Source organism: Taurulus bubalis (genome assembly GCF_910589615.1).
Source record: "Taurulus bubalis genome assembly, chromosome: 11".
Lineage (NCBI taxonomy): Eukaryota > Metazoa > Chordata > Actinopteri > Perciformes > Cottidae > Taurulus > Taurulus bubalis.
In genome coordinates this window covers 17,940,125-17,959,306 of record NC_136599.1, presented here as the reverse complement: position 1 = coordinate 17,959,306, position 19,182 = coordinate 17,940,125, and the positions used below count along the sequence as shown (strand labels likewise).

Sequence of the window (19,182 nt, the reverse complement as noted above, 5' to 3'; positions counted from 1 at the left end):
TTGTGTTTCTGTCCGTCTGATGAGTTTAAGTAAAATTTTCACTCTTCTTCTAGCTCTTGTTTGGCCAACTGCTTTTAGTCTCCAATTGTTAGAAATCCCCTTCACATTACATATAGTCGTTTTGCGTATTGTTATTGTGAAAAAAATACTTGTTTCATTGAACTTTCTGCTGAAGATGGGTGCACAGGACTATAAAATGTAAGACGTCATCTTTATTTCATGAAAGGAACTTTTTTAATTTTTAATACCTTTCAGCCCTGAGGCTTCTATGGACATACAGGTCTGCAGTCATCTTTTGTTGTCATTGTTCAAATATTTTTCCTACATTTAATTCACAGTATAAAACATCAGAAGAGGGTGCTACATCTGTTTAGACACGACTGTGTAAATGTGCAAGATGAAAAAATGGCTATCAAACATAAACTCTAGAATTTAAAATTCAATTCAAGTTTTTTTTGTACACTGTCCTCAGCTACACCGACAAGGCATCACAAACAGCAGAACTGTATGAAACAAGAACAATTTACAATGATATGATTTTCATTTTGTCATCAAGTACCCTGTATTATATATATATATACATATATATATGTATATATATATATATATATATATACATATATATATATATATACATATATATATATATGTATATATATATATACATATATATATATACATATATATAAATCTAATTTCCCTCAGTCACGAGCAAGTCAAATTATGATTCACAAAGAACCATTTACTCACAAAAAATAGAAAAATAATCATTTAGCTTGCGAATCATCTCTTGATTCAGAGGTGAGAATTCACTGCCCTCTAAAACATCAAAATACCACCTGCGCACAATGAAAACCTTCTGAAACCAGGAGACTTGTAAAAAAAGAATCCTGTCTTGCTTTAAAAAGTGCAATCTGTCCTTTTACTCCTCATCTCTAGAGAAATTAACCATCTCATGTTCGGGTTCACATGACAAACGTCCGTAGTGTAGGTGTCGTTGTGATGAAGCTGACAACTGGTGTTTCGTCCCACTGTGATGACCTCAAACGTTGGTGACCTCGATGCTGGTGTAACCGTGGATCGGGCTTCCCTCAGCTCTGGGCGGAGTCTGGTCTCGACCTTCCCGAGGCAAGGAGCCGTAGCTGCTATGGCAACTCAAGTCTCGCCCATTGCGGGCTTTGGGGCTGAACCCTGTTGGAGGCTGAAACACACATTCATTTATTTTTTACCACAAATACACTCAAACAAGGCTCTTTTTACTTGATACTTCTGATGCACTATTCTCACTAATTAAAGCACCCCTTTCCTACTCCATCAGCCTAGTTTGTGTCTTGTACTTTGTATTCAGCTTGCTGACAGACTGTCTTGTCTGCACCGATCTCATTAATGTTGTACGCCTGCTGTGTCAAATCTGTTATTTCTTCAAGTGTCTTCTTATGTGTCAGCACTAAGCTCCGTGAGCCTGCTTGTCATTCTTACATCAAAACGTAGGCTGAAATAGAGAGAAACAACTATGAAAGGTTCAAGAAGTGAATCCCCCCTCCTCCTCCTCCTCCTCCTCCCACCTTCACAGCCCTCCTCCTCAGCGAGCCTTCGTCATCAGTGTGTCGCCCGGTGGAGCTGAGCGGTCTACCAAGGGAGTTCTGGCGAAGGAGGGTTGGTGGAGTTCCCAGGCCGAGGTGCTCGTAGTCCTGCTTGGCATCCGTCCTGAAAGGGAACATGGGTTGGAGCAGAGTGTTGGGGACAGCGGCCTTAAATAGCATTTAAAATAGCATTTAAAAGACAGCAGAACACACCTTTGTGCAACATTTACAAGCAAATACGGCATCAGCGATCGGCCCCTTCACGTTGAGCGTCTCTTCTCTAATCTACTTACACGTAAAGGCTACACACAGTAAGTAGAGCCTCAGTGGGATCTGTCTCCTCTCACCTGGCTGGACCGATCAAGGTTTTCATCTCCTCAACAAGGTGTCGGCGAACCATGTGCTTGTTGCTCGGGATCCCCAGAGCTGTGGCCATGGCGTCGGTGTTAAAAGTGGGGTCGAGCACCATGACAGCGCCATGGACGCCACTACTAAGAAGAGTTTCAGCAAACTCCTGGACAGTTGGATGGAAAGAAGGCCAATGAGTGACTCATTTCCATTTCTAATATGGAATGTCAAATATTCTGACGTAACGCACTACTGGCTGAAGGAAAAGGCACTGATAACAGGCTCACAAAAATGATGTTAAATTGGCTCAGAGACAAAGAACATATTAATGAATTTATTAATGTCATCATGAAGTCACACTCCCTAAGGATATTAACAGGATGTCAGTCCAGACGGCCTTATCTCCTACACACCCTGAATGTGGCACTACTTCATAAAGGCAACGTGTTGTCCTATGACAAGACAATGTTGACTTGGGAGATCCATATTGCAGCATCACCATAGAGGCGGTAATCTGAAGGGCTTCGTAAACAACTAGGAGCGGCGTAGAAATACATTAACAAAGACCTTCTATCACTGTAGAGATAGGGAGTGCTGAGTAAACACAGGAGCCTCAGTTACCCACAATACCATGTGATAGTGTTCTTATAATTCTCAATACATTAGTATCTCTTGGTTATTAGTATTTTATCCAAATATGTGCTTTGTTGCAATGACTGTAGCTTCAATGTATGTTTCAAGATGCTAGTCTAAAAAGGATAATATATTGTTTTAGAGTGTTTTATATGTGTTCAGTCTTAAAGTTGCATTCTTTCTCTCTCTGTCCTCACCTTCAGGTCAATATCCTTGATCCATTTCACGACCCGATGAGAGGTCCACACCAACGGATCCACGTTCTGGTGCTCACACTGTATCCGACGAGCCTGAACTGCCTGGAAACAATATTAACGGACACCTCTTCCTCAACTGTTTTCACCTACGGCTGGAGCAGAGCCAGTGTGTTCATTATTGTCCTCTGCTTGTGAACATGGTGCAGAAATTCACTTACCTCCTTGTCAAAATTGAGTAAGTGCAGCAGTTCGATGCCCAGCAGCAAGCTGACCTGGTGGAACTTCTTGGTGATGTTGAGGTGACGTTCAAGGTCCCGACGTGTCAGGGAGTTCAGCAGACGCCCGTCGACCAAGTGGTTGTGGAAGGCCTGCGAGTACTGAGGCAAGCCCACGTCGCTCAACCAGGCCTTGGCCACCCAGTGGTGGTCCATGTCTGCAGCCTTGGACAGCCTGTAGGTGATGTGTATACGAACATGTGTTAAAGGGTCCCTTCACCTAAACCACCAAGAAAACCCTCTTTGGGGAATCCATCCATGAAGATGCACCAGTGGCTTGTGGCAGTCAACAGAATGAATAGCTTGCCATGACTTTTTGCAAAGACATTAATGGTTCCCAGAGGATTAATCATACAGACTTTGGTGATGCCCTGACCTTTGCTCAAACACCATGATGAGACTGACATTTGCGGTTTTGAGTGGAATGTGTTGACATTTGGAGGGATTGCTATCAAATGGGGCTATGATGTTCATTTTAGGGTGATTTTTAATAATATTGATGCTAAGTTTTGACAAACAACGTCATCAAAATGTAAACAGAATCCCACTGCAATTGTGGTAATCTAATGACTTGGTCACTTTTCAATTGGTGCCACAACAAAAATAGACATTTTGAAAAATCGAATGGAAATTATTTCGACTGGTATTGCAATGTTCGAGGGAATGCTTATTTTTATATCATAAGTCTAATTTAATTGACAAACATTAAAATGCACAAAAAATGTAATGAAAGGTTATTTGCCTTGCAAAATTGCTTGATGGTTATTTTATGATTCCAGCTTATCATACAGTTGTATGTCTGTTTGTTTTTCACTTTGTTTTGTTTTTCACTTTCAAAACTGCCAATAAGACAGAGACCATTGTATTTATTGGAGCTTTACGTTTGAACATTAAGTCAACTTGTAAATGTTGTTCCTATAAATCACCAGCAGATGGCCCTCATACATTACCACATAATGGACAAGTTTCTACAAGAATTCTCCGTGTCCCTTCCTCACCCTCTACCATTCTCAGCATCTCTGTAATCCTCGATGGCCAGGCGGAGTTTCCGGCGATGCATTAAACTGCTGACACCTAAACCCAGCTCCAGGTCTTCATCTGTTAGTCCCAGTAAAACCTGCAGAATGTGATACTGTTCAGCAACTAAAGCCACAGAGGGTCCTATAAACAAACGCCAGGTGGATTGAAAATATAACTGGTGATATAACTGGTAATGTATACATTGGAAACAGTGGGGGGAAAAGCAAAGTCAGCAGAGTCCACCTGCATGTTGTCAGCGGTTTCATCCTACCTTTCCACTCTTGACATTCTCTGAGCAGGTGCGGATGTACATTGGCATTGCCATGACAACCTCCAGCCAGGCCTGCACAGTGCCAGCCCTCCACTGGGACATGGGCGTCATCCTGGCCAGCTCCACCTGCTGGAGGCGGTCCAGCTGGTCCTCCGACCCGTCTGACAGGCTGAGGCTGTGGCGGGTGGGGCTGGAGAGGCAGTCTGAGTCTAAGTGAGAGGGTGAAGGGGGGACATGTGGGTGATGTAGTTGAGGGCGTGAGTGAAGGCAGAGGTGGCAGTGGGTATAGTGAGCGATGAAAAAGCAAAACACGTTAATCCAAACATACTGCAACAATTTGAAATCAGTTTAACATAAAATCTGCTCTGTGGGGGAAGGGAACTAGAACTAATTTCTTCAAAACAAACACGCTTTAAACATCATCCTAAGCTTTTGGCTGCATGACAACGAGCCAAACGTTTGCCAGGGACACTGTAAAAAAAAAAAGTTCCAGCTTTCATAAACAAGCTCCTCATTTATGAAGTCCATTAAACAGGCAGCTGTTGGAGCTGTTGAATTAACACGTCGTCTAATCCATCTAAATTAGCCTGCAGCAACCTCCATGAAAACAGAAAGCCTGCAATTTAGAAAATGAAGTTCCATTTTGATGCGTTATGAAATCTGACTCACAAATTAACGATAGGGTAAATTCTGCCTTGAAATTGCAATGTGTCCTTCAAATGCCCCTTAAAATTATTCCCTATAGTCTTGGGATGCTTGAATGTTATATTACTAAATTGGGCCGAATGGTTCCTGTTTACTTTTTTTTCATGATTTCAATAAATTGACCAACAACACAGTTGACTTAACTGATACACGTTTCCCTGTCTTTACCAGCAGGTGGCACCCTTGTACCAGTTTTAGGCTTAGCAGTTGGTGGAGCATAATGTATTACTTTTAAGATTGGACATATTATCGTTGCTCCAGCAGCTCATGCATGTAGTATGTTCCTCCACTTGAGGTGTTGTCTAGGGAGAAAGCAAAAATAGTACTGCCTGTGCAGCGTCGCTTAATGTTTTGTATTTGATAACAAAAGGGACATTCATAAAATTCACCTGTCTTGTCTCATACTTTCAAAAAACCTCTGCATCAGCACAAACGCTGGACTGCTCTTGATGCTCTCTGGCTCCACCAGTGACAGTAAACAGGGGCTTTAGCCACCAAGGCCTCAAACAAAAGCCTCCACCTGAGATTTCAGTCATAAAGGACGGCTTCAGAATCGCTACCTGCCAAAACATCATTTTTGTTTCAGTGAAAAAATAGAAATATGAGATGGAATGACGCTCGCTATGTGACCCATTCAGATTGAAATGTTGCCTGGAGCCCTTTAACCTTAAAACAGAAACCAACAAAAAATCTTTTTCTGTTTGTTTCCAAATAGAAACCCTCCTTTATGGCAGGCTTTACTACCCCAATGTGTGTGAGTCCAAAAGAGATTCACCATTAAATGATGGCAGGTTTGTATTAAACTCAACTTCAGTAATTCATCTCAAGCTGGACGCTTTTATGTGCTCTCCTAAGAGCTATACGTAAACTGAAGGTGCACTTCTAAGTGGCCCTCTGAGAGCAATTCATATTAAGCTGAATAAATCTGCTTTTTGGACAGAAGGATAAAAGGTCTATTTTTCAGTTCTTACCAAGGCGCGTCGCATAAAGAAGCTTCAGAATTTACTGTGTAACACCCAGTTCAAGGCCAACCTTTCGGACCCTGGGCTCTGTGTGAACCAAGAGCCGGGTCCTCCGGTGGACCTGACCCTCTTGTGCCTTTTTGACAAAACAACACTGAAAGCGGAGAGGGTCAAAAAGACATACTACAGCGCTGTGGCCGTACTACTGTGAAGACATTTTGATCATTTATGTGAGGCCATGAGTGATGGATCTTGAGGACTTAATACACAGGAAATGGGTTTGTTCAAGCAATCAAAGCCCTCAACGTGCCCTTCAATATCTGGTGTCATGGATGTTATCGCTACAACACAGCAGCGTTTCTGATGCGATGTCACACTCGTGATGAAAAATGGAGGAGCACGTAACGTAGTACCAAAATGCATGTGATACATTTGATAGATATTTGACATTTTTCAGATTTTGCAATGAAACATGTTTTACAGTTGAATGGATCAAGATGTTTCAGATACATTATTACATCCAAGGTGAGTAGAGAGCCTTAAATAAGCAGATCTATATGTTGGGAAATGTGCTTATCCACTTTTGTTGGACTGCTGTCTGTAGCTTGAATTTCAGTTTAAAGGAAGTTAAAAGAATAGTTTGACATTTTGGGAAACACGTTCACTTTCTTGCCGAGTTAGATGAGATGATTGATACCCAGCCTGTTTCAAGTCAATGCTAAGCTAAGCTAAGCTAACAGGCTGCGGGCTGTAGCTGTAACTTACAGACATGAATGTAGAATCAACTCTCCACAAGAAAGCAAGTGTATTTCCCAAAATGTCAAACTATTCTTTAAACTTCTAGATGCATGAGAATCTGTAAAATCTGAAATCTGTGTTAAGCTAATATTAGACTTACATTCAAGAGGTTATATGTCATCATCTGTTGCTCCTGAAAGCACATCACATACAGTAGCACTCAATTGTTTTGGGATGATTTGTATCAAAATTAGGTTGAACTTGAAGAAGTGCTCAGTTCCAAGGTCATTCTGTGATGTTGTTTGAGAGTTAGCAGGCATCTGCAAACACAGCTTGCAACCCAGCAGCAGCACAGCTCATTTTCAAAGCAATTGGAACTGTGTACCTTGGTCTTACTGAGTCTGATTGATTACGTCTTGGGTCACTTCACTGTGTTGAGAGTCCGGTGGAGGTCAGGCAAGAGGGGTCAGTGTTAGAGGTCAGGGGTCAAATCAAAGCAGAACATTATTGACACCATGTGCCGACATTTATGAGGTCTGTTCCAACAATCTGACATGGCTTCCTTTCCAATCTCCTCTGTTTTCTGATCATTGATTTCGATATCGAAGAGAAAGTAATTTGAGTAAAGTAATGCTTTTTTTTTTTTTTTTACAAGGAGTTCAAATTTGGGAAAGAGAGGAAAGGAGGCCATTTGGAAGCTTTGGGGGATGCAGTCCTCTCACAGAGGGACTTGCAGGGCTGAGGGAGGCTCAACGCACGTGTTAAAAATGTCCGCCCCTCCAGCATAGAGGGACCAATCAGGATTAGAGCCACACCAAGACAAATGAACATGTGAACACACAAACGTTAACACAGGGAAAGAGAGGACAGCCACATCGAAGTTCAACGTTATTTATTTTATTTTAAAATAATCTTATTCTTAGTTCTTTTGAGCGTAATTTTGTTGCCATGCCTTTAAAAGTTCGCTACTATATCCACTTCTAAACATCTCAGGACTTCACAATAGAAGTCCTCCAATGAGGCCTACAACTTTAACTTTAAATAAAAACTCTTTAATAATAATATTAATTTTATTTCTGTAATTTACAAAAAGTAAAATATTTGTGAAAAAAAAACAAAAAAACAAAAACAAAGAGACCTTGGCTCAAAACATAAAAATCATACAATATTTTTCATTTGATATGTTTTTCCCCCCTCAGCAGAGGTTGAAAAAATAGCCTTGACTTTCATACATCTCATTAAATGATTAATGAAATAAAGTGGTTGAGCTGTTGTTCTTATACATACAATTAAATACATGGTGGCTTATCTATGTATTACCTTCGTGATTCACCTCTTAATCCAATATCTGCGAGCCCAAATGCCGGTTGAGCTAAATCATAATCTTTGACAAGCACTGTGGTTGAACACAGCTCAGTTGTAATCTGTGACTCTATAGTGTTTCAGACGAGACGGACAAATACCCAGTGTTAGTTTAATATCAGGGAGAGAGAAGATTTCCTGGGGGTGGCAGTGCAGACTCCGGCTCCATCCAATGAAAGGATGAAAATAATCCCACGTCTCTAGTCATTCTTGTGCTTGAAGAAACGCCATTAACCTTCGGCACAAAGTTAATTGCTTTTTTTTCTTCCAGCTGGTGGCTTGAACTCTGCATCAGAATTTGGGGGTCATGGGAGAAGGTATGCTTCAGTTTGATTAGCATGCTTAAATCTGATCTTTAAGCTCCTGGGTTGGCACTTGTTATTGTTATAACAGTTCATTTAATGTCTGCTCCACGCTCAGGCCTCTAAATTAAAGTTCAGATTTTCTGGTAAAGTGAACTAATTCCTGAGGTTTGGAAAAGCCATGACCATCAGTATAATATCTACGATATCTTACTTATGCTATAATAGCTTTCTTTTTGGAGACCAACTTTTCCCAGAATAATTTAACTCCTAACAGCCTTTTTAAGTATTAATAATACGACAAAGTTACAAGCGACTGTAAGATCCTACAGTAAAAAAATGGTACAAAGCCTCATGAATAAGTGGGATAATCACTGCATTCAAAGTGTAGTGCTGGGTTTTCTTTGTGACTGTTAACTTTGCTGACCATGAATATATTTTGCATGTAAATTTGTACAAAGAGCCTTGTAGGTGCAAATTAAAATGTTCTATGTTTATTTTGGGATGTTTAGCTCATGAACATCGATCAGAACTTTTTCTGAATAATAAAATCTAATAACTTCATTTTAAATGGAGAAAATCATGAATAAATATCAAATTAGTAACTGACCTCTCTCTTTTTTTTAAAGCCCTCCTCGACAACATCCCCAGAGAAAGACATTTCTGTTCTGCAGGGTTTTGTTCAACATGCATTTGGGGACCGGGACTATGTGCATGCATGTCACACATGTACCTTCGGCATGTACCTTCTATCTTGACAGATAGAAACCACATTTCTTACATTTCCTGTTTGGCTTCATGTTGATGTGGAACAAACTGTTCTGCATAGAAAGTTTATTCCTCGCTTAGCAGCGTCTTTGAAGTCTCATTTGAGCGTACATCAAGGAGTGCAGTTTTGTTGGCGGCTGAGGGATGTGTTGTGCGATCGAATTAGAGGCGGATTTGAGGAGCCTGCATGTTGCCGACAGGAAACTGTTCTCATCATGGCAGTGTGGAAGGAGGGGGATGGACCAAGCAGGACAATAAACAGGGAGGAGTTCAAGTTAAAAGGTAGTGAGAGGAAGGGAGTACATGTCAAAAATAACAAAAGGCATTCAGGACAAGGAGACATTTACACGCACAAAGTGCACATCAACTGTTGTTATTTACAAGTACAGCAGTCCTTCAAGTTTCCAGTTGAGTGAAAACAAAAAGTCAAAATGTAAAGAACAATTAAAAGATCCAGTAACACAGTCGTGTTGGGGGGAAGATACAATAGAACATATCCACATGGTCGCTGTGTCACACTGTCCACTCTATTTACAGGGCTGTACATACATACAGGTGCATTTTGCTCTTTAAGGTTTACACTTCAGCAAAGTAAGACGCGCCTCCGGCTCCTCACATGGCCTCTGACCATGGACAACACGCGCATGCAAACACTCTCACCCACATGGAAGTATGGATGTATGTGAGACTGCGCAGGCACACACATTATTATAGCTGTACACACAGACATCAAACACACACCCATCCTCTCACTCACTCACTCACTCACACACAATTCTGTCTTCTGATCACTGGCAAAAAGGCTCTCCAGCTGGTTCGCTTGGACATGTGTGCTTTACCAGTCTGCATCTTCCTCTATGTAATAATCAGGCGTTGAAGTACCATCAAACAAACCAGGGTCGAGGGACTTGCGCTGCTTCCCCCGGGCGAAGACACGCGACAGAGAGCCCAGACCCATCTTCTCTTTCTTCTTCTTACGCTTCGCCTCCTCCAGATCTTCTAGGGACTGAAAGAAGAAAGAGACAGCAGAGGGAAAGGAGAGGATGAAGACATGGGCAACAGGAACAGAGCGATACAAGAGCGGAGAAGCCAGCAGAAGTGGTGCAGAGTGGGCGATAAAGACCAGGAAAGATAAAGATCACAACACAAAGGGGAAGTGTCACTTGACATGCTGCCAGACGTGCAATTATGGAACAACCACAACTGGTCTTCACATTCATTCAAGGCACAGCTGCAGAGTGAGAACACGACATTGCTGCGTGGGGCAAACATGAATTCAGCCAGAACGATGGCGGAAGGAAACGACAGCGGCCAGGCAGCAGTACAGTCGGCAGTTACCACAGAGGAGGTGATTACTTGAAAGGGTGAGGTGGTGGGCAGCTCTTACATTGCAGAGGGAGTGAGTCCGATGGCGTGGTGAGTTGATGTCACTTGGTGTGGATGACCGGTCTCCCTCCAACGCCGAGGCATCGGAGATGATGGAGGGCTGACGCGAGTGGCACGGGCTCAATCGCACGGCAGCCACTAAAAGGGAGAACAGATAAGACTTGTTTTCTTTTTGGGGTGTTACTGGGCACCAAGAGTAGGGAACTGGGCACTTCTGATTCTTCTCAACAATGCCCTTACAGCCTGAAAACGAAAATGTATTTAAAAAGCCTGTGACCAATAGCCTGAAATTATTCGCAATCATCTGTAGTTGCCAAGCAACAGTGAAAACAGCTTCACAGAGGTTGAGCGAGTGTGTGTGTGTGTGTGTATCTACCAGTGAAACTGATGTACATACAGTACAAACAATTTCATAGCAATATTGGGGTTCGCGGTTCACGCGTTTTCTCTTTTAGTGTCTTTGTCTGCTTCTTCCTCCAGACGTCCCCAACAGTCCGTTTGAGGCCCTTCAAACAATCTCTAGGGGGATTGAGATGGATGCCCACTCTGGTGGAAGCAAGGCTAGTTTGTGGAGAACTTTCTTTTTAGGCTGAGAAGGTGGCGGTAGTCCTTCAGTTTGGAAAAGTTTTGTTCTGTGGGGTTGGCTCAGACCCTTTGACGACATTTTACTGAGGGGGAGGATTATTCAACTGTAATGTTACCCTCCGACTATTTCAGAATACATGTTTTAAGTTGTTCACTTAATTTACCACATACTCCCGTGTGTAAGACATTTGCAGCTGAAAAGTATTGCAAACGTTTTTTTTTTAATTCACAACTTTGAAAACAGGCCCTAATTTTGTATTAGGATAGGTCACGACTAGCTAGCTGCACCGCTGCAATGCAACACAGGAAACGAAAGGACACAGTTCAATTCACAAGGAGTGACAAAAGTCAAAGTGGTTGAGCTAGGCAAGGTTAAGCTGCCTGTTAACTTTCAATTCAATTCAATTCAGTTTATTTTATATAGGCCAACATCACAAATAAAAGTTTGCCTCAGAGGGCTTTACAATCTGTACACATGACATCCCTGTCCCGGGACCTCACATCGGATCAGGAAAAACTCCCCCAATAAAAATAGTAAAAACCCTTTCACAGGGAAAAAAGGGGAAGAAACCTGAGGGAGAGCAACAGAGGAGGATCCCTCTCCCCGGATGGACAGAACAGCAACTGTGTTTTGAATTTCAAATGGGAGTCAATGACATGTTCATGCTCTGGCTTGCAGTTTCCGATGCCCTTTAGTTCCAAATGTGCGCATGTAGCCATGGTTCACGAAAGCAGTGACAGACAGTGGTTTCACTGCCTTCGTCTGTGGTGTGTGTGAGCACAAGTCAGTTAAATAGTGAAGCTGCAGGAGCAAATGTTGTGAGGTGCCTGAAACGTAGAAATACAAATAAAAAGTTTCCCTTAGGAGATGGATCAATTTACTGCAACATCTAAGACAAAACGACAAAACGAATGAAGTCAATTTACTTCTAATTGGTGGTGAACTTACACTTCACCAGACAGACACACTACTTAACACCCAACTGATCCTCAGCTGCCACCATTTGTCAAATACGAAGGAAATATTTGTGTGTGGCAAAGACAAATGGAAGCTGTAAAGCCAAAACAATATGTTCACTGTAACTGCTGCATGAAGCGCATGAAATGGAGCGACCGGAGCATCATCAGCGGCCATCGCACTGAGCAGAAGACGGGAGTAAATGTGTGTGAAGCAGGTTCACACGAGCATGCAGAGGCTAGAGGACGGTAGAACCAGCTGCTCACGGTCCGTGAGCTCATGTCGCTCCTACCTTGTCGGTCAGTGGGATGGCCCGTGTGGACGTAGAGGGTCTGCTGACTCTGTCTGATGGCAGCGGTCAGGGGAAGGTCAGCCTGCATCACCCACTCCTGGTTGTTGCCATTCACAACCGTTTCCGTGGGCATTGCCAGAGAGTGACGCTTGGGCACATCCTTGGTCAGGGTTGCTAGTGACTGTTTGGCCTTGAGAAGGTAGACAAACAGATGCAATAGGTCACAAAGGAGAGAGATAGAAAGGTGTCTGGGTTGTTTTGAGTGAATTGGTGTTTTTTTCTCTCACTGTTTTGGTGGTCTTTATATTTCTGTGTCATATGTGTTCACATGTACTTGTTGAGTTATGCATCCAGAATCCTACTAAGTCTCCGAGTGCATGCAGGCAAGCGAGTTCTCCCCGGGGCTCCTCATGCGGTTGTTGCCTCATGAAAAATGCAGCTGTATTCATGTTCACCTTTTGTTGTGTGAAATCTCTCCTTACCACTCCAGAGAGCCCAGAGAAGAAAAAAGGGGGAGAAAAATATCTGGAGGAGGTTGCCTCCTTTCAGGGAAGAAAGGCAGGGGATGGTGCGGTGTAAAACTGGAGAAACTGGAAATTATGATGCTTTTCTTGAAGTTTAAGGAAAACATTTTCTCAGCAGAGCCTCTTCACAAAGTACAATTCACAATCTTTTAGCAGGAACCACAGTGAGCTGCTGGAGCCTTGGGAGATGTGCAAGTGTGTCTGTCAAAAGTTTGGCTTCTTTGTGATGTTTTCTGATTAGCGTTGACGTGTTTGTGTTTCACAAATTCTTCAATTGTTGTTATTGTGCAAATCTGATCACATGCCAAGCAACAACAGGCTGCAAATCAACACGGAAGCAATCAGCTTCGCTGCAATCATCTCTACAGCGGTCTAACGATTATCAATCATAGTCTTTGACATGCAAACCCGAACACAATCACAAACCTCTGGACTAATCATTAATTGTCAGAATATTTTTTCCCCATTCTTCGCTCAATTAAAACCACATTCAGATCAATCATAGCGGGAATCTGCGGGGATCCCTGGTGTTAGGATCACTGGGATCGATCAGGGTCGGCTGAGGGTTAGTCAAAAACGTGCAGCTAGGAGGGAGGGGGGCTTTCCTAAACGACAATTATGTCACAAGTAGGAGAGATTTCCAGGGAGCATGAGGGTCAACAAAAAGTAAAATTTTAAAGCTGGGGGACCATCTTACCGCCATGACCCTAGGAGAGTAGTCCCTGTCCGCAACCCGCTCAAACACCCGGATGTCCATTCTCTGATTGACACAGTTACTCATCTGGGGGTTGGAGACATGACGGATGGCTATGCTGTACATTCAAAGGCTTTCTGTGATTATATGCAGTACAGACAGACAGACGTACTACACACCCTTGAAACAGTAATGGTATCTTTATATATACTGCTATTATTTGTTGTGAATATGATCTTTTCCTGGATCTTGTCAATCGTTTCAACTTGTGTCGTAGCCTTGATAACTGTACTGGTTGTGCTTAGTATGCATCAACTGCCCTTTATTCTTTCCTATACTGTGGCTCTTTTGTTGGGGACTGTACTTTACACACATAAACAAATACTAAGTATAAACACAAAGACATTACATATTGAGAACATCTCATTTAACAATGGCAAAGAAAGAGATAAATGTTTTTTTAAAGCCTTACAGGGAGTCTGTCTGTCTCTCCGCCTGCTTGTCTGTCTGCCTGTTAGTCTAGTTGCCCCCCGTCTGTCGCCCTGTCTCACCATGGCCAGTTCAGCCTCCAGCTCCTTGATGCGGTTCTCCTTGAGGTCAAGCTGGGAGCGCAGCATCCCCGTGTGCTCCGTGGCTTCCTTGGTCTGCCGCCGCAGGTCCCACTTCTCTCGCTCCAGCAGGTCCTTCTCTTTGGCCAGTGCCTTCACCGCATCCTCGCTCTCCTGGTGGACACAGAGATCCTGATGCATTGTTTCACATACCGAGCATACCCTCGAAAAATAAATCTAATGGGTCAAACGGGCAACGAACAAAAGTCAAGATAAGAGAAGGGACTACATTTCTAATTTCACTACTCCCTGTTTTGTCTTGTAGAAAAAAGAATATCTAATTTGAGCTGAGCAAAGCACATACCTGAGCATCTAATCTTAATGCCAGAAGAAACTGTATTTGTAGTCATGTAAACGTTGTCACAGTCATTATTATTATTCCTATCCAGAGCATGCACACACATTTTATTTATAAAACCACTCATTGTTGTTGCTTGGACAGGCCGTAATGTGCAAATGTACATCCAACCAACACAGCTACACAAGAAGAAACGAGAAATGGGTGTCGTACTTTTCTGTGCTGCTCATAGTTGCGTATGAAGTCGCGGAGCTGCTCCTCCCGGCTCTCCAGTGTGGCATAAAGCTGCTGCATCTGGTTCACCAGGTCGGCTTTCTCCACCTTCAGGCGCTTACGGTCCGACTTCATGGCTGCAAGGAAGATATACGAGAGAGAGAGAGAGAGAGAGAGAGAGAGAGAGAGAGAGAGAGAGAGAGAGAGAGAGAGAGAGAGAATTGGTGGCGAGTTAAATCACAGAATTGTCAAAAAAATAGTTCCCTTATGTTTCGAACGGAGTTGTGCACACCTTGATTGGGAGAAAGACAACGTTTTATGGACGTCCATTCCCACAGAGCAGATAATAAATGCTGCCTTCCCAAGTTACTGAGGAGTGATTTTAGTGAGCAAAATGACTTGTAACATTGGCTCGGTCTTTCAAAATGACTCGATGTCTTTGTTTTGGTCAACACAGTTGCACATTCAGACATATTAACTGCGGTAACGTGCTTCATGTGCCGCATTTCTTTTTTAGCTCAGGACTTGTTGTCCAGGTTGTAGCAGTTTATTCATGAATAATTATGAGGTGCTTTCAGATATGAAGCGTTTTAGGTAACAACATTAAACACCCCTGCTGGTTTCATGTAGTGTGACTGCATGTTGATAAAGGGGTGAATCACACATGAACCGTCCTGTCAGTCTCCTCTCTGCTGCTGGATTCTTTAGAAGCTGGGTCTCTCTTTTCATCTATCTTTCTGCCACACTCTCTCTAATCCTTTGGCACCTCACCCACGCATCATGATAAAGAATATGGTTCAGTGTAGTTATTCACAGAAGCTCTAATTTCCTCAAAGACAACAAATCCTTTTTCTCTCCTCTGCATCTTCTGCTTTCTCTCGAGTCTCCCTCTTCACAAAAGGCCGTTTTCCAGACATCTGCTTGAAGCCGAGTTCCTCTCCAGCTAGCTTCCCAAACTGACAGCATGGGGTTTATTTACATTTGATGTATTCTCACTGTGTCTGTCCACCTTTGTCTTCTTCACTTTGACGTCTATTTCCTTACAGCACAGCAGCGCTGACTCCTGGATATTTCACAACATCACACGGCTCTCTGTTTCCCTCTTGATGCTTGTGTTCACCTTTCTTTTTCGTCTGTCTTTTAGCGCCCTCCGAGCCAGCTGTGTGTCATTAATTAACTTATATCACAGCCTGGTAAATTGCATGACATTCACAAGTTGTTGTCTGGGGAGCACGCTCAGGCAAGTGGAATGGAAGTGCACTTTTACAAAGACAGAGTCAATCTCTTGTTTCTTCTCCTCCATTTTCTCCTGTCCCCCTTTCATATCTCGACCGTACACCCGTTGTTCAGAGGTGGAATTACCGAGCAAAAGCAATACTCAAGCCCAACTAGCCGGCGAATGAAGACAAGAAAAATCTCTCATTGGCCAAGAGAAACAGGAAACCTCCGAGCACCTGCTTCAGGAAGTGAAATCAAAGCCGTCTTTGAGAGGAGCCAAAAAACACTGCTGCTGCCTCACATCCTGCACCTGTGACCGTTTGGCAGCGTCAACCCTCCTGGTGTCGGATACAAGAAAGCTCTCACTGTGACTCGGTAAAAGGGTCCATTCACATTCACATTCACATCTCATGTTAGTACTGTTACTTACCATTCACAACCTACATATGAGTGGGAAGTGGTCTGCTCCTGCTGACAGCCATATTAATGACAAACATACTCTGTGGCTTGGTCCAAGCCTCCATGAATTATTACCAGATGAAACAAGAGGGGACCACCAGGGATATACAGAGATGAAACTAATGTGTGTGGAGCTATTGGAGAGGCTTTAATATAATATTCTGTTTTTATGTTGGAACGATATCCCTATATGCACCTTTCTTCGCATACTTTTTCAATCATATCTGGTTTTCCTCTATGTCTACAATGCATAATGCACAATGGTTGTCTTTGTGGAACATCATGTGTGCCTGCATGAAAATCAAGATACTAAAAGCAGAAGAAAAGCAGATCAGACCATCAAAAGCCACTGTTCCCACTGCTAAATGTTAAAAACAAAAACACCTGCATGTATTATGCACTCCTGACATTCTCTGAAATCTGCTCAATTGTTTTTTAGCTCACCACATGAGTGCTCTCCAGCTGACCAAAGCCCTTGTGCTGTAAAGTAGTTGAATGTGTGCATCTATACTGCAGCGGGCTAAAAGCCTTCTGGGCTCATATGACACTTTGCTACTGGTGGGTTTACATTGCGTGCACCGACTCATTAGTGTTCAGACATGAGAGTTGTATCAATCTTCTGATCCAAGAAAACCAATCATTTAATTGGGTAGAGAATAGAGCTATAGAGATGCACATACATAAAAATAGAGATAAATATACATGTATATTGTATATAAGGAAGATAAACAATTACTGGATGTATGGTGGTCAGCATAGCAAAAGGCTATAAGGGAAGCCTAAGAGCTGGTTACTAATTGAGCAGTTGTACTCTCAATTAGTCATATTTGTGTTGAGTGTTTGTCTCGTTTCTTTTATTTTAATTTAGTTGTTTGTTTGGTCAATGTTGAGACAGTATACTTTGCCGTTCTGCTTCCTCTTCCGCTAAAGTAGAGGTGTTGTTAGAGTATGTTCCAGCCACATCATACTGCAGGAGGAGTCTTGTGTGTGTAAACATGTCACAACAGGAACTCCTTTTGTAATTGACATCAATTCAAGTTCACCAGAGCTGCTGCTGTTTGTGAAGAAGCAAACTACAAACTGTTTACAACCAGCTGCTTTTCAGGCCTACAGGGGGGGCTTGGTGAGCTATCACTTTACCCATTACATGTTAGAGGGCCTGCTACTCTATGGGTAATTCCTGGGATAATCAAGTATCAAATATTATTCAGGAAAAATACTAGTCGTTCACCGTGCTTCGTGTTGCACACCCCACAACAACCCTCATTATCTGGTGTGCCCCATCTATTATGGTGCAAATATAACAAGATCCAAAACATGATTTCAGCTGAATACCATGTCCTGCCTTTCCGTTTTCAAGTTGCGCTAACAATCAGGTTCTCTTCGGTCTCTGAATGAGGAAGATGGATAAATAAAGGACAAGAGTGTGTGCCAGCGTAGCATAAGCAATGTTTACGCATTTTAACTAACTAAATATCGTGTTTCAGCAAAGCCCGCTATCCAAGTTCAGTTCACCTGCAACGACAGCGTCACAAAGGTAGACCCACTTATCACACTCCCACAGACAATTATGTTCTTCACATCAATGAATGAAGCCACTCAACACCGATGCTCCTCCATAGGACTTCAGCCCTAAAGAGAAGGGACAGGCTTTTAGTCTGCTCTTAACATAATTATTTGGGGGAGAGAACAAAAGAGACATCAGCTCATTGGAGGGAGTCCATGGTTCACGGTTTGGGATTTTAAATCTGCCAACTGAATAATGAAGTAGGAGCCTCGGAGCTGCACAGTGTGCTCACCTCCTCACTTCCTCAGCAAAAACAAACTCATTGCTTGCATGAGGTTGATATTGGCGTTGGTGCTATTTAACAGTCCTCACTGTAGAGCAGTTACCAGTGTTACCAGTGTATCGGACGTCTTTGCTGTCATGGTGATGTAACAGGCTCATTAAAATTAATTAATGTTTCATAATCTACAATCAACAAACCTCAGCAATGACATATGACCTCCATTACAACTTTATGCACAAACAAGAAGGTAGCCATTAAAAAAAGATCAAACGTGACACTACGTAATATGTGATCTGTGTGTATACAAGCTATTTAAGCAGCAGAACTGACACATCAGGGTATCAAAAAAAAAAAAAAAAAATCACACTTTGATCCAGTAACAGCAGCTCATTACTCACCTCTCTGTCTTCACTCGATCCCAAAACAACATTTACTGGCGCTGCAATCTTGAAAGGGGCTGAGCCTAATGTTTCAGGTGCAAGCTCTGTGAGTCAGCTGCCTTAGATTCGGATTCAATGGTGCTGGCACAATGTCTCCCTGTCTCACTGAGGTGCACTTGATTACCACTGGGGGACCACTGCGACCCAAACCCATTACAGACTGCTGCCAGCTATGAGAAATAATTCCCAAAAGACTTGAGAAAAAACATCAAATTCAAATTGAGTAATTTTTTTCTTTTTAAAAGAAGAACTCCTAATTTGTAAAAAAAAAAAAAAAGCCACTAAAACTGCTGCAATTACTTTAATGTCATGACGTTGAGTAGCCTGATGAGATGTTGCCGCACCGAGTGTCTATTAGTGTTTAAATGGCTAGTGAAGGCAGAGGCCTTGAAGTCAAGGACAGAGCTGCTTTCTGAGAACGGTGTAGCGTGAAAATTACACTAAAGAGAGCAGGCAGACTGGGCTATGATGATACATTGCTGTCTGCTGCTATGGACTGACTGGGAGTCTCTCAGTGACAGCAATTAGCCAAAGCAGAAATTCTAATTAAAAA

At 42.6% G+C, this 19,182-nt stretch overlaps 1 protein-coding gene across 2 annotated transcripts in view; it reads right to left on the bottom strand.

The window, feature by feature from the left end:
* Nucleotides 1–844: 844 nt before the first annotated feature.
* The window catches only part of kazna (kazrin, periplakin interacting protein a), a gene marked incomplete at both ends in the record, with an annotated part of 115,427 nt that continues 97,089 nt past the window's right edge, over nt 845–19,182 (bottom strand). Inside the window, 12 exons of one of the 2 annotated variants that reach the window (XM_079226835.1) lie at nt 845–1,201; nt 1,566–1,707; nt 1,931–2,097; nt 2,762–2,863; nt 2,980–3,211; nt 4,035–4,153; nt 4,328–4,536; nt 10,047–10,170; nt 10,552–10,688; nt 12,386–12,575; nt 14,155–14,325; nt 14,723–14,859. In XM_079226835.1, the coding sequence (XP_079082961.1) occupies nt 1,043–1,201; nt 1,566–1,707; nt 1,931–2,097; nt 2,762–2,863; nt 2,980–3,211; nt 4,035–4,153; nt 4,328–4,536; nt 10,047–10,170; nt 10,552–10,688; nt 12,386–12,575; nt 14,155–14,325; nt 14,723–14,859 (1,889 nt within the window). Of the gene's footprint in view, nt 1,202–1,565; nt 1,708–1,930; nt 2,098–2,761; nt 2,864–2,979; nt 3,212–4,034; nt 4,154–4,327; nt 4,537–9,999; nt 10,171–10,551; nt 10,689–12,385; nt 12,576–14,154; nt 14,326–14,722; nt 14,860–19,182 lie in introns of those variants that run through there. The other variant, XM_079226836.1, reaches the window with a different exon arrangement.